Genomic DNA, 23,165 nt, shown 5'->3' on the forward strand with positions numbered 1-23,165 from the left:
CAATGGATGATGATGTTGGCTAGCTTTCAAATTGAGTCTTGTTGTGTAGATGTTGTAGACTTCCAAGCTTTGTGAGTGTTGTGCCGTAGAATTAAGGGGTTCTCATCCATGCCGTCTATGTAAATACAGACAGCTACCTTCCTGCTTGTGCGGGGTGGGGGGGCTAGATATAGTCCCGAGTCAAGCCCGTGAATTTTGCTCAACTTGATGGCCGGGCCAGGGACAGATACAGAAGAAGATCAGACGAAGAGATAGATAGACCGCGGCGTTCTATGCTACATATGTAATACATCTACCCCTCCCTTCTCCAGTGGGACGTGAGAATGAATAGATATGACTCTTAGACTGGTCATCTGTCCATTTTCTATTTGAGAATAGAATATACAAAAGGGAGAACCAAAGCCTCGATAATGCCGGTTCATGCACTCACACGCAACACACCGTGTTCATCATTGGTGAGAGATATAACACTACAATTGTCCGTGGACAGAATCAAAATAGAGACACAAAACAAAGTATGACGGATGTCCTCCCACGCTAAAGAAGAACTTTACTGCGAAACAAACTGGAAACTTAAACACCAGGGTAGTCGAAAAAGAAAGCAGAGAAAGAAGAACTGATATCATAATACCCGTGTATGAATTGTACCGTATGCTTTGCGTGTGGGAAGTGTTGCTAAGCGATGATGAGTGTAAGAGAAAAGAGAAAAAAAATATATTTGAGATCACAAAGTTCCAGCCGGGGAACGAAGAACAATAATATAGCGATGATATGGGGTGTCAATAAGTAAAAAGATTGGGAAACAAATATGCAGGATGCAATTATGGATGACCAGCTTCCTTTCTTTGTCTTTTGTTCGCCGGTCTCTCAAGGCATAGCCAGGTTTGACTGGGGCTGGGATGGAGGGAAATGTCAGAAAGGGGTCTTGGGGGGGGGGGGGGAATTTGTGGGAGGCCGTTTCTCTTAATACCGTACCTTGGTCAGGTACGTAGACAGGGCAGGTAGGGAACCGGTGGGGGGGACATATACAGTGGGGGAATTAAATTTTAACAAGCCTGAATGTGACTGTTCTTCTCGGTCGGGACGTCAATACCCTGCTTTTCTGATGCGCTCAGATGTGACAGGTTCGAATCGGCGTTGCCACCGCTAAGCGACGACGACTTGGGAGCACCTTCTTCTCCTTTCTCTCCGTTCATGGCGGCTTCACGAGTTGCTTTCGGAGAGTCTTGTTGCTGTGCCTGTTGCTCGTTCGTGGCAGATGGTATCGTCTGTTGATGAGAGCTTCGATTCGAGCCCGGGTCATGGTACGTATGCTGATGACCCTCGTCTTCATCTTCCGGATCGGGCTCGCCGTTCAACGACGTCAACCCACCTTCGATATCACGGAGCAGCCGGACGAACTCCTCAGGAACCAGTCCACTCTCGCCGGTCCGGGGATCCTCCGCTACCAGCCAGCCCTGACCGTGCCGGTATGAAACAAAGATCACCTGCCCCTCGGTCAGAGGCAGCTCATTCTCGTGCTCGCGTGTGAAGTCAAAGAGCGCAACCGCCTTGCCGTGCATCTCTTCATCTGGGCATCCCACCGCAAACTGAAAATCTCGCGAATACCGATGTGTTTCATAATCATCCTCGGATTCGAAGTCACCCTCGTGTCCATAGGACTGGTCATTACCGTAATCGCCCGCTCGGGAATACCGGCTTTCGTTAGCTGGATAGGTGACATACTCGCCCCCGGGGCCATCGTCCATATCATCGTGGTCGTCGTCATTCACATAGTAAGTCTCGCTACCATCCGGATTCATGCTGACGAGCGTGCCCCGTTCGGCATCATTCTCATAATATACACTTCCATGTGCACGATTGAACTTCCGGCTCTTGCGCCCATTAGAATCGGTGTCAGTGGACTTGTTCTTTCGGTGATGGGGTGTGGAGAAGACTGGGCTGTGCAGGTCTTCGTCTTCGCTGTAGGGCGGACCATCGCCAAAGGACATGGCAGGCAGCTGCTGATGCCCGTAACTGTGATCAGTGCTCCAGGGGCCCATAGACCACTGACCACGCGAGCTATCCCACGGAGCCGGAGGGTCAGACAGGCGTCGTGGCTCACTGGCCGGGGTGGATGCTATGGATGCACGAGGAGGCAGCGGACCATAGTGGAGGGGATGTATCGGTGGGTATGCAAAATCGCGCACCAAAGCATATGACAGGCTGGAATGGAAAATGGGAAAGACATGTGACCCGGGTCGCGACCGGTTGTGTGAAGCAAGCGAGACATTCGAATGTGTTGAGAGGCGCTCACGGGCGTATGAGGAAGAGCGTTGACGGCCCGGCCGCTTAGCTGAAGCATCCGTAACTATCGGAGGCAAGACCGTGAGGTTCGCAGAAGACGCCGCCTGCTGCGGCTGAGGGGATGATGCCGCAGAAGCCATGGCTATTGAATGCTGGTCTTTGTGGAGACGGTTCGGCGCGCGAGAATTGTGATTGCGTGTCGAGAATGTCGTGTGAAGTGATGTCAAGTCGGATGTTATAACCCAGGGAGGAAATGAAGGGGAGGCTCAAAAGACTGGTTCGCCCTAGCTTTGCATCGCGATCGCCCGCCCACTGAAGTTCAACTACCAGCCTGCGTTCGAAGAACGTCTCTTGATGTTGACTCGACCAGGCAAAGAACCGGGAGAGAAGCGTGCGGACCGAATTGGTGGGAGGGCAGGAACTCCTTGCGTGTAAGCACGATGCAATCGAGTTGGTGGAGGAGGCTGCGCCGAGCAGGATTGTCCTAATTCGAAACCACGGAGCTGAGCAAGCGACGAACGATGGGGTCCTAGGCGCCAGAGAGGCGAGGTGGTATCAATCGGGTTACTGGAAGGTCCAGTGAGAGTCGGCGGCGCAGGGCAGGCAAGGCGCGGCTATCAATCGCAGAATACCACAGCGATCTTCACAATCCAGACTGCTCCCCTCTGTCTCACATAAGCGATAGGAAATTTATTGGTCACGGCAGCGAAGAGATTGTCCAGGCCAGACGACTGAAACGAGACAAGAAAATGTGGACAGGCGCCCAGGTTTGGGGAGGTTGTAATGAAGCAGAGTGGCAGGAAGCTTTTTCGACCGGGCTTGGTGTCTCGGTGTCCCGCGCTTGACAGTCGAGTGGATTGGATGGTCGAGGGAGGGTAGAACTGGGGATGCTAAATTTAGCAACGAGGGCAGGGAGGAAAAACGCCACTTTTAGAGACAGCGATTACTAAAGCCCATGGGACGCTGGAGGGGAAAACCAAAGAATTCTAGGCGAGAACCGGGGGGGGGGGGGGGGGGGGGGGGGGGGGGGGGGGGGGGGGGGGGGGGGGGGGGGGGGGGGGGAAGGAGGGGAGGGAAAGAGAGGAGAGGAGAGAGGAGAATGAGGAGGAGGGGAAAAGTGGGCGCTTGTAGATGACACCACCTGCAGGACAAGAAGGCAGAAAGCAAAGAGCAGAAAGCAGAAACACACAGACTGAGACTGACAGACAAAAGGATAAGAAAGAACCAACTAACTTAAAAGGATGGTGGAGCGAGTGAGGGCGAAGAAGGGCAGGCAGAGGCCAGCGTCGGAGATTACCTTGCCTAGTGTGTAGTTTTAGTTAATCGATGCGTTAAGGATCACCGAGGCGCAGTTCCGGGGAGGAGGAGGGGGGAGGGGGGGGGGGGGGGGTAAGAAATGTAGGGAGGGAGACTCACGGGTCTTTTTCCGCCCTCTGCTTTCTTGAGAATCGAAACACGGAAACACGTTTCAAAAAGAGAACTCTTCATGCAGACAAGCCACTCAATCTGTCTTATCGCAACATTGCCGCGCGGTTGATCTGGGATCGATCATTCATGACAAGTCAATCCGGAGAGAATAATGAAGAGTGAAGACTCGCCGGGAAGCACGTGACAATCCACGCGTGGCTTAGTGTGTTTCAGTCAACGATGCCTCAGGCGATCCCTGTTTGGGATACACTGCCTCAGGTTTCATCCTTGCTTCCTCCCTCCTTCTTTCAGTCACCGTACATACGGTACCTGCCTACCTACATACCACAACCACCACGCCATTGCTACAACCATGCACAGCCAGCACATTCAACACAACGCCCCCCCTACAGCAAAGGCCAAGTTCTAGCGGTATGCCAGCGTATGCCAGCGGGAATTCTTGGCGGTTCTCCTTCCCCCTCTGGCTACATCTTGAAACCTTCCAGCCTGATGGTGCTGCGCTACGCCAGGCTCAATACCTACAATAACACTACATTCTTGTACAATCTTACTTAGAAGGAAATTTTCAAAGAGACCAAAATTTTTAAAGGTTAAAATGTCTATTGATCAAATCAAGGAAACTAAAATAACATCAAGCGATCGTGCTCGTACTGCTCAGCCAGCCGAGCAGCAGGAACAATAAAGAAAGAATGGCCCCCAACAGGTCACAATTGTCTGATCTGCCATGACCTTCAGGACAGGGCGTTTCATGCTCGACTCTCGATCGCTCTCTCCTCCCGGAATATGCAAGGGAGAGCATACTTGTGCCCCGAAGTCAAGAACAGCACACTCAAACTGGTGTACTGCTTGGATAAACGGTCTTATAGATCGTCAAGAAGGTGGTTTTGGAGGCTGGCTCGGACGGTGCGCAGGCTGGCTGGGACGATGCGGAGGCTGGCGCTGTCGAGGATGGCGATGGCACAGGCTGGCTGGATTCACCACCCACGGCCGGGTGAGAACCCATGATCTCAGCAAATTGCGATGGGATCGAGGCCTTATCCAAAGGTTGGTCGTCCACATAATCTGCAGTTCCAGCCTTGACGTGCGTATGCGTCGCAACATTGTCCACAACATCCACGTCGATGCAGGTGGTATAGATCTCCTGCTTGCCGTTGGGCAGCGTGTCCGTCACACCAGGCGCAGTCGGCCAGTCCCAAACCCAATACAGGGTATACGGCTTGCCGGACGGCGCATTCGCGGGTAGCGCGATATCCTGCTGACACCACAGATCGGCGCCCATGGTCTGGTCGGCCACGTGAGGAAACTCGGCCTGGCGATGCTCGGAGATATTCCCGGAGTTGATCTGGTAGCACCGGCCGTCATCGAAGTTCTGCTCCGACAGAAGCACGCCTCGTCGGTCGCCTCCCGTGCCGTCGCGATTCCAGACGCGGTGAACGTCCAGGAGCTTCTCGTCTGCCTTGGGCTCGGTGGTTCCGTACACGTATACCGTGCCCCGATTCGGGGGCTTTCCCGGCTGCGTCCCGGGGAGGGTCACATGGCCGTTTTCCTGGAAACGAAGAGCGATGGCCGCGCCCGCGCTGGCCTGCAGTCGGGGGTTACCTTCGGTCTGTCGGTACAACTGCTGGCTGTCCTTGCACATCTTGTCGGTGGGAAGGATCTCGCTTTGATTGGCCCGGCCGTTGGGAGGGATGAGATACGTCATATCGGTATCGCTGAAGCCAGAGGCGGTCCGCTGGACATTGCCGCGGGGGTAGCCAGTTGCTCCGACGAAGGTTCCATTTGGCGCGATGACCGTCAGTTGTTCCACCCAGGAGTGTGCGTTCGCAGTCGACAAGCCCAGGGCGAGCAGTAGCCCCCCCAATCCCGTGCCACGGATGAAGAGCATGTTTGCGTCTTTTCAAACTGTGGTGATTTCTGAACGCTTCGTCAAATCGTTGTTCTTGTGAGGAATAGCAAGTTGAGACACCGGCCAGCGGGGTTGTCTATCAAGAAAACTTGGTGGTTGGTTTCTGCGTGTGGTCAGTGGATGGCAATGGTGGTTTGTAGAAGGCAGGGGTGATTCATACATAATTTATAGCCTCATTGTGACAAGAAGGGCCTTATGTATCTTCTCTTGTCGTCTAGTTCGCTGGAGTGTTCCACTCAAAGACAATTAACTGACCGCGATGGACAATGGCTATCTAGCGGAGAATCACAGTGTACAATAAAACAAACACAAAGGAAACGGGAGTCATTGGGTGTTAATAATGACATTGAAGGAGAGTGCCCGTTCCAGATATTGTCGCCCTCCGGGGCCTTATGATCAAATTCACTTCCCAAAAGAAATTAGGAGTCAAAGCAGTTGTCCAATATTATCCAGTTGTTTGAAACAAAAAGAGAATGAGGAAACTCGGCCAGGCTGCGTCAGTCATGAGAGGCTCGTTTCTGTAGGCGCTCCGGGACAATGCAATAACATGATCATGACTGGAATAGATCCTTGATGAGCATCGCAGGACCAATCGATCCCCTTGGAAGCGCTACCAAGCTTTTTGTGGCCCTAGGTGATCCGGAGAAAGACGACAGCCATGATTCGTCGCGTCTTCAAAGTCTAGCGCGGAAGGGGGGGGGGGGCAAAGGGCATGAAGAAGAAGACGATCAGACCGGTCAGGTCTTGATGGGATTTGCGACACTAAGTGAGGTCTGAAATTAGCAACGGCGCCTAACCTGGGCCGGAATATAATCTCTTACTGACAGACATTCGCCCTCACGGATGGACCCGTTGTTGCAGAGTTGCAGACGACGCAGCAGTCCTTTGATCCTGCCCCATCCGCGGCACACTCGAGCACCTAGGGGCTGTTGGTGTTTATTTGGGGTAGCTTAGCGATGTACCCCCCATATCCATGAGCAAAGCTGTCTAGCTTGACGGCGCGCATTGGTATTCAGCAACCAGCCGGGCAGACATTTACCCAGCCAGGTGTTGCATGTTTATGTTTTAGGCGCCTGAGGAGTGAGTGTTGAAACATGGCCGCGTCCCGCCCTCGCCAGCCCTAGCAGATTCCCGGACGGCTGGGAACAGTCGATCTGAAAAGCAGAAACTTACCCGGGCGGGCATGACTGGGATATTCTGTGAGCTTTGTGCATGAATCTTGATTATTTTCGCTGAAGAACAGTTCCTGCGAAAACTGAGAGTACTATCTATGACTGTGAAATGCAAGATGCAAATAAAAAAAGGTTCCAGCACTGCGGCTCATGTATGGAACTGACAACAAACCCCTTCTAGATCCTCCCGCCCGCCCAATGATCCAAGTTAACTACTCCGTACTTAGTTTCACTACCGAAGTTATAGCTATAGAAGTGTACTCTAGTACTCCGTACATACAGTACTATACCTACTGGACGTGACACGATTCATTGACAGACTTCTGAAAAATCTACCTGTCTGGTCAAGGGGCTGAGATAACTCGGGTCGACTAAGTCACCAACTCACCGACCTCACAATGTTCTTGCTTGGCATTGGAAATGACCCCCCCCCCCTCCCCACTTCACCTTCGTCTCGTCTCTGGATCAAACAAGACCACAGCGTCGCCGTGGTTCCATCGCCCAACTAAGGTAGTGAGTACCCATCAATTGATTATCGGTCCTCAGGGGAAAACCCGACCCCCGAACACGCATTAACCGTATGTACATCCAACATTGCGACTTGCGAGACCGACATGAAAGTCACTCATGTCATGACATTAGATCAACAGCTCAAATTACCATACTGCCCTGAGAAAATACCCAAGTACGTAGCGACTTGTTGCGTGATCTCATCCGGGTCCAAGCTCGTTACGTGTCAAGAGTGCCAGACCCGCAGCTGAACTGGTTTTTTTCCCTGCCGATTTCCGGACTATCTACCGGGGAGTTTTTGTTTTCTTCTTATTTTTTCTCTGTTGCCTGGGGGGGATCAACCTTGCTCGGGTTAGCAAGACGTTCTGATGGTCAGCATACAACAACGTTTTTGACAGGACTTTTTTTTCTGTCTGTCTGCCACGATTTCACCGAAGCGCACAGAGAAATTTAGGTCAGGCCTAAACCCAAAGTAACCGTATGTGAGACAGATGGGGATCCCTTCCCCCCCTCTCTTCGCCAGAAGAGATGAAGAGATTGATTAGATGAAAAAGGGTGGGTAGGCTGTGTTATCTCCGATGAATCGCAGCCCTTCAGTGGCCCCCGACGGTCTCGGTTTCCACCATTCGATCTCCACCCCGGCAGACTGAGGGAATATCGGGCTACGGATGCAGTCTTGGAATTTTTTATCAGATGGAGGGGTTTTGGTCTCCTACGGCTTTCGAAAGCGGGATGCCAATTAACCACCAAAGGGCGGAATGGGGATGGAGGGGGGAGGGAGCTTGGAAATTACCTAACGCATTGAATAATAATATTACGACTAATTTAGACTGGATTGTGTGTGATTGCTCTCTGCTGGAACCAGGATTGCCCTTGCCACCATTTCAGCCAACTGGATCGGGGGAATGAGTGCATGCGGTGCTGTACGCTGCTGGCATGGACAATCAGAGAGATGATCTGCTGGTGGTGGTGGTGGTGGTGGCCAGGGTGCTTTGCTGCTGGACTTCCTTGAAGTCATCATGATCAGACCAAATGTGGTCCATGGTTAGTAGGTATCACCAACCAGTACCACAATCCGTATTTCTCTGATGACGTTTGTGATACCGATGTGTTTGGAGGTGTTCAGCTTCACTCGGACACCAAAAACGCTCTCCCCAATCTCATACATTCCGACCGCTTGACCAGCTGCGGCAGAGCGCAGCAAGCCGAGATCTAGAAAAAGAGGTTGGCCTGACATGCGGGTCGCTATTTGGCCCGCATGTCGCTGTTTGGCTGAAGTGTTTGGATTTCACGAGAGAACTGCCGTCTTTACTACCTTACGAGTGCTGAATCATGAATGCCTTGTCTGATCTGCCGACCAGTAGAGAAGTGGCTCTTAGAGTTGAGCAGAGATCCAATGACGGGTCTATAACCGTATAACTTAACGGGAGCTGGGCCACATGGATACCCTTTCCTTCGGGCTCGGGTTCTCTTGGAGGAGAAAAAAAGTGGCTGTAAGTACGGAGTAGGGTAGGTTACTGTACAGCGCTCCGTATCTTAGTTTGCTTATTAGACTGTTTTCTGATCACTGAGGTTTGGAAGCCTTCTGTCCCTTCGGTGAGATTGGGCAAAGGCTCGCTCACACTCACATACTATCCATGTATTATGTACTGTACATGCACACTGCAGATACACCATCCAACATTGAACATGCAAGGTTAGTCTGCAAGCGGCTGCAGAATCTGTAGAATGCTGATCTCAGAACAACGCTAACCAATCCTACTTTACAGACTTGCAGCTGGCATCATTTGTGCATCCTCCACGTTGGGATTAATTGTTGCGGCTTCCTCCCGATAAGCGGAGTATGTGACCACCACAGACTAAACTAGAAGTAAGTTAAGTACGGAGTAAGTTAATCTCGTAAAGGAAAAGAAGGAAAAAAAGGGAGGAGAAAAAAAAGAAAAAGTGGAAAAAGGGAAACCGAAAAAACCACTATCAATTTGTACTAATCCCGATTAGGTTATCTCCATTGGAACTTGTCCCGGTAGTCGCTATTGTTCCCAATTCTTCTTTATGCTGGGTTGCCCCCCCCCCCCCCCCTCCGCTCTCTCTCTCCCCTTCCTCACTTCTCACTTCTCTCCGCTCATTTTCCTTTTATCCTTCCTCTTCCTCTCCTTCTACACCTTCTATATTCACTATATCACCTACTACTAGATCCATTGATCTTGTGGTAGTAGCCCGATAAGTGAACTGTCGGTTGTATCCCAACGCGACCAGTGTACTTTTGAGCCACCTCGGCACTGCTGCGGTCCGTATTCCCGCAGTGCCATCGATTGGCTGTCTTTGTTGGCCGAACCTGTGGCTTGGTTCAGCGGCGAAACTCGCGGATTTACTTAATCCCACCGCCTCTGTGGCTGCCTAGTGGGAGTACTTCCACCCTTGCTTCTTTCAGGGGCCCGTGAGCGAGTCAGGAAGTCCCAGAAGGGGTAAGAAAAAAACCTCAAGAATCCAGTTGCTTGGGATCTTATATCAGCCCAACGCAGAGGTTGGACTTTGGACGTTTTGCTGTCAGGTAAAGCCACTCCGACCCCCTCGTCCGCCCTTACTTGCCCCCCCACCGATCGCAAAGCTCATCGCATTGCTCTTTTCTTTGTTTTTAGACCCGATAAGCAACGGCCACTCTCGCTCCTCAATCCCATGCCATTGACTTTTGGGGAGGTGCTTGTTCAGATCTAAAAATTCAGATCATCGTTCGCGTGAACTAGTGCGATACGTTCGGGGGCACTCTTTGGCGGAATCTCAACGCGTGGACCATCGCCCTCCCGACTCGACTAACTTCTCCTTTGACACTCGGTCCACACCGCTCCTTTGGACTCAATTGTCCAACTTCCATAAGCAATCATGGCTTCGACGTTGATTCCTCGCAAGTCGCGTACGGCAGAGGAAGATCGCGATGCTGAGCCCGGATGGCTCAAGCGTCAAGTTACCAGCGGTCTACAGTTTATCTCCCGCCGTGCCTGCCTTCACCCGATTCACACCATCGTTGTAATTGCCCTTCTGGCCAGCACCACCTATGTTGGTCTGCTGGAGGGGAGCCTTTTTGACTCGTTCAAGAACCCGCGCAATGTACCCGGCCAGGTCGATGTGGACACTCTTCTCAGAGGCAGTAGGAATTTGCGCCTGGGAGAGAGTACCTCGTGGAAGTGGCAAGTTGAGGATGCTCCGACCATCCAAGACTCTGAGGTGAGCATCTGCTTGATCGATCTATCTGTGTTTGTTCATGCACTGATCCTTTCGTTCCGATAGTCCGCTCAGCACATGGCACTTGCTACATTTATCTTTCCCGACTCGGTATCTAAGTCAGTGTCGACCGCCCCTCTAGTCGACGAGGTCCCCATTCCTGCGAATACATCTGCCCAGCGGGTTCCTCATACGCCCAACCTGTTCTCGCCTTTCTCCCATGACTCGTCTCTCGTGTTCACTCTTCCTTTCGAGCAGGTCTCCGATTTCCTGAAGGCCGTGCAAGAGATCCCCGAACCTTCAGCTGGCGCGGGAGAAGGAGAGCAGAAGAAATGGATCATGAGGGCAGCTCGTGGCCCGGCTTATGGCTCGACTGGAGCCCTCAAGCTGTGGTTCGCAGACGCATGGAACTCATTCGTTGATCTGATCAAGGTATTTTCCCACAAAATGTAACCAGCCTAATGACTTGATTGCTAATTGTCTGTAGCACGCTGAGACCATTGACATCGTCATTATGACCTTGGGATACCTTTCTATGCACCTCAGCTTTGTTTCCCTTTTCTTCTCCATGCGCCGTCTGGGATCGAACTTCTGGTTGGCTACCACCGTTCTTTTCTCTGGTGCTTTTGCCTTCTTGTTCGGACTTTTGGTAACCACAAAGCTTGGGGTCCCTATCAACATGCTCCTGCTGTCTGAGGGCCTTCCATTCCTGGTGGTGACCATTGGATTTGAGAAGTCGATCATCCTCACTCGAGCTGTCCTGAGCGCTTCCGTGGATAGGAAGCAAGGCGCCCGGGCTGGCAACAACCCCAGATCCATCCAGGACTCTATCCAGACTGCTATCAAAGAGCAGGGTTTCGAAATTGTTCGCGATTATTGCATTGAGATTGCCATTCTTGCTGCTGGTGCAGCTTCTGGTGTCCAGGGTGGCCTAAGGCAGTTCTGCTTCCTTGCTGCTTGGATCCTGTTTTTCGACTGCCTCTTGTTGTTCACCTTCTACACTACGATTCTCTGCATCAAACTCGAAATCACCCGTATTAGACGCCATGTTGCGCTCCGCAAGGCTCTCGAGGAAGATGGGATTACTCAGCGTGTTGCCGAGAACGTGGCTTCCAACAATGACTGGCCGAGAGCTGGATCGGAGTACAATGGCAACAGCGAGACCAGCATCTTTGGCAAGAAGTTCAAGTCCAGCAACGTCCGTCTCTTCAAGATTCTGATGGTTGGCGGTTTCATCTTGATCAATGTGGTGAATTTGACGGCTATTCCTTTCCGGGATTCCGCTAGCATCCCCCTTCTGTCGCGCGTTTCCAATGTTTTGGCTCCTACCCCCATTGACCCTTTCAAGGTCGCTGAGAATGGTCTTGACTCCATCTATGTCGCCGCCAAGAGCCAAATGCAGGAGACTGTCGTCACGGTTATCCCTCCCATCAAGTACAAATTGGAGTATCCCTCTGTCCACTATGCTGCGCTTGGAGAGAGCGCAGGATTTGAGATTGAGTACACCGATCAGTTCCTCGATGCTGTCGGTGGGCGTGTGATCGAAAGCCTTCTGAAGAGCATTGAGGACCCGGTCATCAGCAAGTGGATTATCGCTGCCTTGACTTTGAGTATCATTCTGAATGGCTATCTCTTCAACGCGGCCAGATGGAGCATCAAGGAGCCCGAAGCTGCACCCAAGATGGAAGCCCCGAAGCCCAAGGTATACCCCAAGATCGACCTGAACAACCAGGATGGTCCCACGAGGAGCGCTGAAGAATGCGAGCTTTTCCTGAAGGAGAAGAGAGCTGCCTTCCTATCGGATGAGGAGCTCGTGGATCTCTCCCTGAAGGGCAAGATCCCCGGTTACGCTTTGGAGAAGACCATGGAAAATGAAGATCTTATGAGCCGCCGTGACGCTTTCACTCGCGCAGTCAAGATCCGTCGATCTGTCGTGGCCAGGACTGCTACCACGTCTGAATTCAGTGGCTCCTTGGAGGCCTCCAAGCTCCCCTACAAGGATTACAACTACACTCTGGTTCATGGAGCTTGTTGCGAGAACGTCATCGGTTATCTGCCTTTGCCTCTCGGTGTTGCTGGTCCTATGCTCATTGATGGTCAAAACTATTTCATTCCTATGGCGACCACCGAAGGTGTCTTGGTGGCTAGTACCAGTCGAGGTGCTAAGGCTATCAACGCTGGTGGTGGTGCAGTGACTGTACTGACTGGTGACGGTATGACCCGTGGTCCTTGTGTCGGTTTCCCTACCCTTGCACGAGCCGCAGCCGCCAAGGTTTGGTTGGATTCAGAGGAGGGCCAGCGCGTTATGACTACAGCTTTCAACTCCACTAGCCGCTTCGCCAGACTGCAGCACATGAAGACTGCCCTCGCTGGTACTTATCTGTACATCCGATTCAAGACAACGACAGGTGATGCCATGGGTATGAACATGATCTCGAAGGGTGTCGAAAAGGCACTCAATGTCATGGCTACTGAGTGTGGCTTTGACGACATGGCTACGATCTCTGTTTCGGGTAACTTCTGTACGGACAAGAAGGCGGCTGCTATCAACTGGATTGACGGCCGTGGCAAATCGATTGTGGCCGAGGCTATCATTCCTGGCGATGTTGTCCGGAGTGTGTTGAAGAGTGATGTCAATGCCCTCGTTGAGCTGAACACCAGCAAGAACTTGATCGGAAGTGCCATGGCTGGAAGTATTGGCGGCTTCAACGCCCACGCATCCAATATTGTTACTGCGATTTTCCTTGCTACTGGTCAAGATCCCGCCCAAAACGTGGAAAGCAGCAGCTGTATCACTACCATGAGAAAGTGAGTGGACACCCTCAAAGATTTACTACATTATGCTAATCTACTGTAGTTTCAACGGCAACCTTCAAATCGCTGTGTCGATGCCTTCCATCGAAGTCGGAACTATTGGCGGTGGCACAATCCTCGAGGGACAGTCCGCCATGCTGGATCTCCTCGGCGTGCGTGGCTCCCACCCGACCAACCCCGGCGACAACGCCCGCCAGCTGGCGCGTATTGTCGGCGCGGCTGTGCTTGCTGGTGAGCTGAGCTTGTGCTCTGCCCTGGCTGCCGGCCACCTTGTCCGGGCGCACATGGCGCACAACCGTAGCGCTGCCCCGACCCGCTCGGCCACTCCTGTTTCTGCCGCCGTTGGTGCTACTCGAGGCCTCACTATGACCTCGTCGAAGTGAAGTCCGATGCGCTCGGTTGCCTTATGAATGCATGTCCCCCAATCCTTCTGCCACTGAGCAGAATCTTTTCCCCCGCGCTCCTCAGAGACATTTGCTCGCCCGTCTTCTTCTGCATACGAACCGTTCTGGCTATCTGGCCCATGATTTAGTTGGGATAATTCTGGCCATTTCCCCCTTCCGCCGACGGGCTTTTCTACGACTGTACATTTACTTCCTGCATACGCACTGGTAGTTTATCCGGGCATTCTGCACATTTCATGTCGGTTTATTTCTAATTGAGGGGAGGAGTTTACCTGGTTGTGAAGACAGGGCTGTTGATAGACGGAGAAGAAGAAAAGCGAATGATGAGTTCATTCGCCTGTATTGCACAACCTATACAGCTACCTGACTGTAGTTACAATATGATGATGGAATGTCACCTGTTTTTCTTTTCCTACGTACATAACTGGGGAGGTTCAATGCATGTGATGAAATTTGTTATCGTCAGATTTCATTGCCAGCATGCTCATAGCCCTAAGTCGCACATGTTAAGGTAAAGGATGAGTCGAGGCGCGCGCTAGTAGTAGTTTCTTCGGCTGACTTGCCACTGCCGCTGTACTAGATACAACGCATTCGTGTGGAATGGACACCGGCCGGGCACTTTGTGAGGCTTCCGAATCTGGGTTCCACGAGAAGTCTACAAAGTTACCTCAATCCTACTTTGGATATCCTCGACTTAGCTATTTTCTCGCATGCCCCACACAACATGTATAGGACCATGTGACTTAATTTCCAGCAATACACAAGACATCTAAAGCAGCATTTTACATTGTTCTCTGCTTTCCCCTTCACAATGGTTCGTATCCTGCTGACAGCTTCCTGGGGTAGCTTGCTTGAGCGGGAAATGGCAGACTGCTCTCGAGGTAGGAGCAGCTAGGATTCGATGCAGTTACAGTGTCTCTGTATACAGGAACAGGAACAGTGCAGCCAATTGCAATACGGAGGAAAGAGCAGTGGACAGGACAGTGCTTTAGGAAGGCGTCTACAACCGTCCATCAAAAACAACCTCGCGGTTCTGTAGCGTGGCTGTCAGTTTGCTAGAGACAACAATATTTTATGAGAATATCATATATCATTGTATGATATTTCAACACGCTCACTCTGATCGACCGATCGAGTCCGTCCCAGACCCTCCCCAGCCTCGCTCACAATATACTCCAGTGAGTTCGCTGGGATTCTTCGATTGCTGGGCAATAAGAGCTCGAGATAGAAGGACGGCGGGGACTTTCTCTCCTTTGTACAGATTATACTTATAGAATATTCTTCTAGAAGTATTCTATTTATTATTGTTAGACATATCATATGGATCAGCATGATTGACTGCCCACACATCTACCGTAGTACGCAATTGTGGTGTAGTGTTGGAATAGAGATCCGTATATTGCAACATGATTAGGGCATACTACTTTTGTGACTCCAGATCTTCTTTCACATCCTCTTCAATCATTCTTCATTCTTCGTCTTCGTTTTCATTCTTCATCCTTTTCCTCCTATCACCTCTAGAACTGTTCTGAAATCATCAAGTTCTAGAACCATCCTTCACACCCAACATGGAAACCTCCATCCCATCCGATATCAAAACCCGTTTCCTCATCCTCTCCGACACCCACGGCCACGAGCTCCCTGGAGAGTGTTCCCAGCACCACGCCGACGTAGTGATCCACTGCGGCGACCTGACCGACAGCTCCTATCTGACCGAGTTCCGCACCACGATCCAGCACCTCCAGAAACTGGACGCGCCCCTCAAGCTGGTCATCCCCGGCAACCACGACTTCACCCTGGACACCCCGACCTTCCAACAGAAGGTCAAAGCCAGCGGTCTCGACCACAGCGAATACGACCGCCGCCTCGTGCGGCAAGTCTACGGGGACTATGAAGAAGTCCGAACCAAGCTCTTCACCGACGACCTCCAGCAACGCAGCGGGATTGTCCTGCTAGACGAAGGCATCCACGTCTTCACCCTGGCCAACGGCGCGCGGCTCACCGTCTACGCCAGCCCGGACACCCCCTCGCTCGGTGGCGACTGGGGCTTCCAGTACCACCCGGACACGGGTCACGATTTCCAGTTCGACGGCCGCAGCAATCAGATCGATGTGGTCGTCACTCACGGCCCACCGCGAGGCATCATGGATTATACTAGTAGGGATACGCATTCACGCGGACGACGAGCCGGCTGCTCCGATCTGTTCAAGGCCATCGCCCGCGCCAGACCCCGGATGCATTGCTTTGGACATATTCACGAAGGGTGGGGGGCCATGCTCGCGCACTGGCAAGACACCCGCAATAGTCCTCGAGATCAGGATCCTGATGGGTTGGGCACCCAGAACGAGCCATCGCATTTCACGGCCATCGACTACGGCCGATCGACCGTCATCAGTAAGCTTGCCCGGCTGGTGGAGCTGGGGAAGCAGGAGGAGGCGGCGGCGGCCCCAGCGGTCATGGCAACGAGCCACTGCTCGGAGGACCCAGCCCCGTTGAGACCTAGGGAGCAGACGCTGTTCGTGAATGCCGCGGTGCAGGGTTGTAGCGCTGAGGTTCCGGTGCATCCGCTTTGGAGGGTGGATCTTGAGCTGCCGCGTGCGGTGCCGCATGGTTGAGGACAGCGAAGGCGTCCGAGGACCAAAGGAACGAGACCTGAACTGGAAGAGACAGTAACTGGGCCTGGCCTGAGTACTGGACTGTAGTGTACTGTACTCAATATGGCAAACTTTGGAAAGACACCTCGGCATTCGTCTCGTCCCTCCCCCCCAAAAATTCTTTGTCAAACCACAGCAAGGGCATTTTTCATGGCCACTTGAGATTATCTTAGACCACGTCCTTGTGAGCGAGGGCCGGAGCCTTTTGTTTTCATCTTCATCATTTGTCGTCGAGGGTGGGAAACATGGCTGTTTACCCTGTTTTGTGGGCTACAAGTACACAATACATGATATATGGATGGAATCAACAAGCGGATATCGCTCGCATGCGAGCTGCGTGCAGGGGCGTTCCATCCCCATATGAGAGATCCATCTTTGAATATAGGATTTCATCACGACCAGCAGGATACTTGTTGCAGCATTGACTCTACAATTCAATTTATAGACTACGATTCTTCTACCAAGAATAGGTTGCTATGGTCTGCAGAACTCATTTTTCATCAATAATCATATCGTGCCACAATTTGACAAGAGTGTGGAAAGAAAAACATACACTTCCGTCGCCTATCTTGGGGGACTATGCCACGATTCAGATATAATCAAAACAAGGTGATTTAGAGACTCACGAAAGATGAGATATGGGAAGGGGCTGCTGTAAAATTGGCGGCTGCACGTATTATTGTGTACCTTAGTTTACCACATCTACGTCCAAGACGTTGACCAATGACCAGCCAGTCTTCTGAGAAGCCATTTGCTCCGGACAGCGTTGGTCAACTGCTGGCTTATACTCCGGAGTTGATTTCCCAGCTTCGGGGTTCCTCCTCTTTCCATAATGTCCATTTATACCGACAAGTTGTTGCATGGGACATAGTTGGTGGTCTCGTGGCTCGGGGCCTGAAAACCGGGTTGACGTTTGTTTGCCGTCCGGAAAGCCCATGGCTCCCGAGTCGGCAGCTGACGGCCGAAGACTGATGGAGACCATCTTGGGATACATCAAGGAGAGTGGATATCGAGTCCGACGAGATGGAGTATACGTTCTTGTTGCCTACCGTTTGCAATGCTATACTGCACGGAAGGTAGTTGAAGGTAGAACCTTCTAGCCTTCTGAGCCCACCGGTTATACATAGACTGTGGTGTGTCTCCACGGTACGAATTGGCGGCCGCCCCCTGAGATGCTGCCTACGCCCTAAGCTTAGGGGGGGGGGGGGGTGGAAAGAGACAAATTTAAGTACCGTAGGCTAACCTTCAAGCCTAGGTACTTACCGTAGTGAGCAATAATCACTCAGAAACAGTACACCAATCGCAATCCAAGATCCCAAGCAATAGCTCAAACCTAACGACCATAGACTACGGAGTAAAATCCACTGTCTTCTTTTTCTTTTTTTCTTCGTCGCATGAACAGGTTTTGCCATCCTTACCCATACGACCACAAAGAAGACAGACAGGAAAAAGAAAAACACAGGCCTAGGATAAGCCGATCCAAGCTCTGAAGGGGCATCGGGCTCTGGGGTCTGGGTTCTGGGTTCTGGACCCCAAACGAATTCGAACGTGCGCGGGACTCGCAATCTCGGCAGAGGCCAACAACGAAAGTTAGTCGTAACTAAGTTACCTCCTGAACTAACTTAGCAGCGAAAAGTCTCGACCAGATGGATGGATGGGCGGGTGGAGAGCCGGTTGCAGAAGTGGTGCTTGTGCTCCCTCCCCTTCCCCCCCTTGGGGGCTTGGAGTGAAGCGCATGCTGGGGGCTGGTCAGTTTTTTTTTTTTTTTTTTTTTTTTTTTCCCTTTCAATCGACACTGGGCTTGTCACTGGTCATCCCTGGAGGGAGAGGGACACCAGCCTCAAGAGGGTGGGTTTTGACATTGATGGGAGGGATACGGGGGCAGGAAATGCTTGTTTTGTTTCCGTAGAGTCTAACTTAAGGGGTTGGTAGCGAAGAGGTTGATGGGTGGGTGAATGTAGAAGTGTGTCTTGAATTATGCAGTGGCTGTTCGGCAGGTGCTGGGAGCAGCAGCACCAGCAGCACCAGCAGCCACCGCCACACGGTGTGCGTCAGTTTAGAACCGATCGATCAGTTCCGGGCGGAGGAGTGGAGTTCAATGTGTCGGTCCAGTCAGTCATCGTATCGTATATTGGTATTTCATGGTAAGAAGGAAATCATGAATTCCTGGACGGACGCACTACGGTGTATTCGTAGTTTCGTACCTGCATTAGCTGGGATGATGAAGCATTTATTTTTAGTCGAGGAGGATGTGACTGGAGATGATCGCCTTTGCACCTGGAGTGTTGACGCCGCGTTCGAAGTACAGTACTCAGATTGTACTGCACCACATTTATAGAGAGAGGAGGACCAGTAGTCAACGGACGATCGGGGCTCTTATCAGTCTGGCGGGTGTCTATCTGGTCTATCTGGGGTCAATCTGAGACAGTCAAACAGCTACTCCGCATCATTTCTGACTGCTCAAGTTGCAAAGGAAGGATTGAGAAAGAGAGAGAAGGGGAAAGAGTCTGTGCCTGTCACAACGTCGGCGTGGTCGAAACTGAGATCGGACTGCTACTGAAGCACCGGTAAGAGTGCACAGCTCAAGAACTAGGCAGACATTGTGGACTGAACGGACTGAACCATACGATACCCCTTTTTGTGGTACCTTACCTGTTGAGTATCCTCCGTATTCGTAAAAACACCTGCGGCTGGGCTGGTGCTTCTTATGCTTTGCCGCAGTCATTAATCTTCCGGCTAGACTAAGTTCAGTCCACAGTTCAGTCCACTTTCTGTCTTTCGGTGGCTCAACACTCACTAACTCCATTCACTGCTAATTTCACTCTTACCACACCACTCTTCTTCTTCCTCTTCCTCCACCCATGGACTATTTCTCCTTGAGGCTGTTTTCCAAGGTTCCTCCTGGTGGCTGCGACTTTTTCCCCGGTGGCTTAATTTGCCCGGCTTTAATCTGATCCTAATCCGACCTTTCCTGTTCTCATTGTTTACTTCATCTTTGCTGGTCGTCTCTTCTCCATTATTGGTGCCCGTGCCGACTTGGCCGAGAAACTACTTCCCCCCCCCCCCCCCCGTACCGGCTCGTCTTTACTGAGTCTCCTATTGTCGCTGCTGAACTCTTCCTCTTACCACCCCCTCCAGAGTCACAGAACTGGCCTTTGCGTCAAGCTCTTTCTTTTGAGTCTGGCCGACAATTTACAACAAGCGATCTCTTCTTGCAACTCCACTCCTCTGCTAAACCCTCCATCGAGCCTGGTCGATGGCCCGGGTGCCGCAGTTCCGCCCGTCGCACATCCTCGCATGCATAGTTGCACCCCCCGGTCTTCTCGAGCCGCTCAGTGACCAAAATCACTTTGACCTATGAACGGTCACTCAGGGACCATGTCGCCTGTCTCTGTGGATGGGAGTGACTGGTCCGGGATTAACCAATACAATAAAACCGACCCGCCCTTTTCCCCGACTTTTTCGACACGCAGCAATCTCGCGACACCGCCAACATCAGGCGTCCCCAGTGGCTCGTCGACGGTGGAGGGAATCCCAAATGGCTCCTCGGGCCCGCTGAGCGATGCTGGCAACCCGTCTCCGCCGAGCTCCGTGGCCGCGCGATCGAGCGATGGGACCTTGCCCGACCGCACCAAGCGGCAGAAGCGGCTGGAGGAAGTCCTGGGCCAACACTACGTCGCTCTGCGCCGGTTTCTCCAAGGTCCGTATCGGGAAGATCGCCTAAATAGCAAATCGAACAAAGCTCGCGACAAGCTGCTGCGACTCTCGCCCACCCAGTTCCACGAGCTCAGTACGGACGTCTACGATGAACTACTCCGACGACAGCAGGCAATGCCATCGCCCTCCCGGCCCCCTCGTCCCGATATCCCTCCGTTCCTCACCCCGCGAAAGGAGTTCCACGAGAAGCGCAATCAGGCACGGAAGAAGCTGGCTTCGCTGCAACACCAACGGTTCAGAGATCTTGCGACGGATGTGTACACGGAACTCGAGCGTCGGTTTCCGCAGTTCCCAGCCCGAGATACCAGTCGCGCCGTCAGTCCCGCCCCGAGCTTTCGCGGACGCCCTCCTCCCACTCCCACCGGCTTTCCGCCCAATGGGTTTCCTCCGCCGGGCCCCGGGGGCCGCAATTCACAGAACCGGGGACCCCCACGGTATCCCCCGGGGGCGATGCCGCCTCCGAGTCCGATGCGTTACCCCCCACGCCAGGGTTCCTTAGGAGGCCCACCGCCTAGCATGAACGGAGATGGCCCCACGGCGAAGTCGTTCCAGAGCAACACAATTGTTCCCAATAAAAGTACCATGGTGGAGGATGATGACGAGGCGGCGGGTACGGAAGACGACTACGATGCGCGCAGTGATGCGTTTGCCCTGGATGTGGTTCTCAACAGTAGGAGAGGGACCGGGACAACTTTAGGAGATGGTGACCGCAAAATGCTGGCCGAGACCCAGTCGCAGGTGTCTTTCCTCCAAGAAAAGGTGACAAAGCTAGAGGAGCTGCTCAAATTGAGGGATCAGGAGCTTTCAAATTACGAGGAAGACCAGAGCAAATTGGGCATGCTGGAAGAGTTGGTCAAAACGAAAGACGAGGAGCTTTCAAGATATCAGGAAGAACAAGACAAATCACAGGTATATTGGCTCGCCGCGGTCAAAGTCCATTCTAGCTAACCAGGTGGAACAGATCAGTGTTGCAGAACGCCAAGAGTGGGAGGATATCAAGTCGGACTTGGAGAGCAAAATAACGCAGGCCGAAGACCTGAACCACTCCCTTCAGCAAGAACTCGAAAAGGTCCGGACTGAACAGCAGGATATCGAGATGGAACTGCGCAGTCAGATCGATCAGGTTTCGCGGCAGAGCACGGGTGATGCTGAGTTGCAGGCCAAATTCAGTAACCTTGAAATCAAGCACCAAAGCTTGCAGACGGAGCTGCAAGAGCAACAAAGGGTGACCGAAGAAGTCAGGCGGGAGGCAGCAGGGTTCCTCGTGGAGATGAGGGCCTTATCGGAACAGAGCCATACCAAGTGGGAGCAGGAAGAGCGGCTTACGACGGAGGTCCATCGACTGGAAGAGGAGGTAAAACAATGGAAGGCACGGTACGCCAAAGCGAAGACTCAACTACGACAGCGCACCTCATCCATCGGCATGTCGGAATTGCGCGCAGATGCCGCGAGCGTCGTGAAGGACAACGAATTTATCCAGGAGAGGGGCCTCGTCATGGATGTGCATGTGACCAAATTCCAGATCTCCATCGACGAACTGCTGCGCATAGCGCGGGAGGATGACCCTCAGTTGGTCATGCAGCAGATCAAAGCCGTCGTTGTTGCCGTGCGCCACGTCCTTCACGATGTAGAGTTGCGCAAAGAGAGCAACGAGGAGCTCTCCGCGCTGAGTGCCAAGGCCACCCGCAAAGTATCTGCCACTGCAAACAACATGATTACTGCGACCAAGAATTTCGCCAGCTCCGGTGGACTCTCCCCGCTTTCTCTCCTGGATGCTGCAGCTTCGCATTTGTCATCTGCAGTTATTGGGCTGATCCGCATCGTGAAAATTCGGCCTACTCCGGCAGACGAATTGAACGATGACGAGAACGACGAAGCGCAAGTCGCCCAGATGAAGTCCCCCGACTATTTCAGTGTGGCGCCCAGCCAGGGTCGGCTCAGCCGTAACGATTCCGTTTACAGTGCCATGAGCGCTCCTGCTGAGCACGAAGTTGCCTCGCCCGGTATGAATGCAGGAATGCATACAATGTATCCCGTGAAGTCTGTGGACCACGAGCTCCATGAACTCAAGGTGGGTGCATCCACTCTTGGCGCCCCTGTAGGCGGATTCTAACTTGGAATATAGTACTACCTCGAGGATCAAACGGACGGACTCGTTCAGTCGATCCAGGCTCTTGTTGCTAGCATTCGCTCTGAACAAGGCCTCAACACCATCAGCACCCATATCTCTGCCATTTCTTCCGTGGTGTCCCAGGTAAACTCCTCCACGCAGCACTACATCAGTGGTCCTGAAGTCAGTCCCACTCTGCGTCAACGTGCCGGCTCCATCATCCAGACCTTGGAACAGCACCGGGACCGGCTGACAGGCACCGCCGCCGAGGGCGAAGGGGTCTCTGATTTCGCCGAGCTCCGCGCCATCACCAACAAACTTCCGCCCATTGCCTTTGAGATCGCTCGGGAGACCAAAGAGCTTGTTCATCAGCTAGACCCTCATGAACTAGACGATGAGGAAGATGACTTTCGGTAGTACGGCCGATCCGATGAGCTCGGCATGACTTTGAATATTGTTGTTGTTCAATGCTCGATATCTTCTACCCGCCACTTCAAATTCATGTCTATGGCGAGACATGTTGTACCTTATTTCTTCACTTCTCCTACATATTTCCCCGACTTTTCCTGATCGTCTGTTTGCCATCACGCAAGCGATGATGATACTTTAACTGCTAATCATGGCGGTATCTTTCTGCATATACTGTGCATGACAATGAGTAACCATGCGGAATGAGACGTTGATACCTGGAGGAGCTTTTATGACTTCTTTTACTTTCGTTCTCGGTGTTGGGTACAAGACTTCTCGCCCCGCGAACCCCACCTCTTTTTTCGCTGTTCTTCTTATCATCGTTCCATGTACACTTTCCTCTATTAGCGATGTGACCTTTGTCTTCATCTTCGATGGCCCTTCGTGGTCTACCTGTGATTTGATATGCACAGGAACGGCTGATCAGTTGTTGATGCAGCGGTCAGTCTTTCAAATCTTCTGTTTGGATTATGTGTT

At 52.3% G+C, this 23,165-nt stretch overlaps 6 protein-coding genes across 6 annotated transcripts; 3 read left to right on the top strand and 3 right to left on the bottom strand.

Annotated features, from left to right (window-relative positions):
• Positions 1–821: 821 nt before the first annotated feature.
• On the bottom strand, positions 822–2,426 carry BO95DRAFT_454528 (adaptor protein NBP2; the record flags this gene model as incomplete). Its single annotated transcript, XM_025588267.1, has 3 exons — positions 822–866; positions 1,086–1,281; positions 1,309–2,426. 3 exons carry the CDS (start codon positions 2,424–2,426, stop codon positions 822–824), a joined length of 1,359 nt encoding a protein of 452 aa, XP_025440503.1.
• A 1,980-nt stretch (positions 2,427–4,406) lies between these two features.
• BO95DRAFT_188644 (uncharacterized protein) lies at positions 4,407–5,779 on the bottom strand. The gene has a single exon (XM_025580925.1). The coding sequence runs from the start codon at positions 5,597–5,599 to the stop codon at positions 4,544–4,546; it is 1,056 nt and encodes a 351-aa protein (XP_025440504.1). The 5' UTR covers positions 5,600–5,779; the 3' UTR covers positions 4,407–4,543.
• A 2,360-nt stretch (positions 5,780–8,139) lies between these two features.
• On the bottom strand, positions 8,140–8,590 carry BO95DRAFT_188681 (uncharacterized protein). The gene is made up of 2 exons (XM_025580926.1): positions 8,411–8,590; positions 8,140–8,354 (listed from the first exon to the last, which is right to left on the bottom strand). Exons 1-2 carry the CDS (start codon positions 8,537–8,539, stop codon positions 8,247–8,249), a joined length of 237 nt encoding a protein of 78 aa, XP_025440505.1. The 5' UTR covers positions 8,540–8,590; the 3' UTR covers positions 8,140–8,246.
• Positions 8,591–9,854: 1,264 nt separating this feature from the next.
• hmg1 (HMG-CoA reductase) lies at positions 9,855–13,889 on the top strand. Its single transcript, XM_025580927.1, has 4 exons — positions 9,855–10,524; positions 10,588–10,953; positions 11,009–13,329; positions 13,379–13,889. The coding sequence occupies exons 1-4, from the start codon at positions 10,183–10,185 to the stop codon at positions 13,716–13,718; spliced, it is 3,369 nt and encodes a 1,122-aa protein (XP_025440506.1). The 5' UTR covers positions 9,855–10,182; the 3' UTR covers positions 13,719–13,889.
• Positions 13,890–15,288: 1,399 nt separating this feature from the next.
• On the top strand, positions 15,289–16,354 carry BO95DRAFT_500073 (metallophosphatase domain-containing protein; the record flags this gene model as incomplete). Its single annotated transcript, XM_025590964.1, has 1 exon — positions 15,289–16,354. Exon 1 carries the CDS (start codon positions 15,308–15,310, stop codon positions 16,352–16,354), a length of 1,047 nt encoding a protein of 348 aa, XP_025440507.1. The 5' UTR covers positions 15,289–15,307.
• Positions 16,355–19,617: 3,263 nt separating this feature from the next.
• Positions 19,618–22,761, top strand: BO95DRAFT_188724 (putative cell polarity protein). Its single transcript, XM_025580928.1, has 3 exons — positions 19,618–21,019; positions 21,072–22,181; positions 22,236–22,761. The coding sequence occupies exons 1-3, from the start codon at positions 19,751–19,753 to the stop codon at positions 22,635–22,637; spliced, it is 2,781 nt and encodes a 926-aa protein (XP_025440508.1). The 5' UTR covers positions 19,618–19,750; the 3' UTR covers positions 22,638–22,761.
• The last annotated feature ends 404 nt before the right edge of the window (positions 22,762–23,165 follow it).

This window comes from Aspergillus brunneoviolaceus (genome assembly GCF_003184695.1).
Source record: "Aspergillus brunneoviolaceus CBS 621.78 unplaced genomic scaffold BO95scaffold_48, whole genome shotgun sequence".
Taxonomy (NCBI): domain Eukaryota; kingdom Fungi; phylum Ascomycota; class Eurotiomycetes; order Eurotiales; family Aspergillaceae; genus Aspergillus; species Aspergillus brunneoviolaceus.

What these genes read in the sequence shown, in the direction of transcription:
- BO95DRAFT_188644 (XM_025580925.1), bottom strand. Translation starts at nt 5,599, where the DNA reads ATGCTCTTCATCCGTGGCACGGGATTGGGGGGGCTACTGCTCGCCCTG.
- BO95DRAFT_188681 (XM_025580926.1), bottom strand. Translation starts at nt 8,539, where the DNA reads ATGTCAGGCCAACCTCTTTTTCTAGATCTCGGCTTGCTGCGCTCTGCC. An exon ending in AGCTGAACACCTCCAAACAC is followed by an intron (nt 8,355 to 8,410) that starts ATCGGTATCACA and finishes GGTTGGTGATAC; the next exon opens with CTACTAACCATGGACCACAT.
- hmg1 (XM_025580927.1), top strand. Translation starts at nt 10,183, where the DNA reads ATGGCTTCGACGTTGATTCCTCGCAAGTCGCGTACGGCAGAGGAAGAT. An exon ending in CATTCGTTGATCTGATCAAG is followed by an intron (nt 10,954 to 11,008) that starts GTATTTTCCCAC and finishes AATTGTCTGTAG; the next exon opens with CACGCTGAGACCATTGACAT. An exon ending in TGTATCACTACCATGAGAAA is followed by an intron (nt 13,330 to 13,378) that starts GTGAGTGGACAC and finishes AATCTACTGTAG; the next exon opens with TTTCAACGGCAACCTTCAAA.
- BO95DRAFT_188724 (XM_025580928.1), top strand. Translation starts at nt 19,751, where the DNA reads ATGAACGGTCACTCAGGGACCATGTCGCCTGTCTCTGTGGATGGGAGT. An exon ending in AAGAACAAGACAAATCACAG is followed by an intron (nt 21,020 to 21,071) that starts GTATATTGGCTC and finishes CAGGTGGAACAG; the next exon opens with ATCAGTGTTGCAGAACGCCA. An exon ending in ACGAGCTCCATGAACTCAAG is followed by an intron (nt 22,182 to 22,235) that starts GTGGGTGCATCC and finishes CTTGGAATATAG; the next exon opens with TACTACCTCGAGGATCAAAC.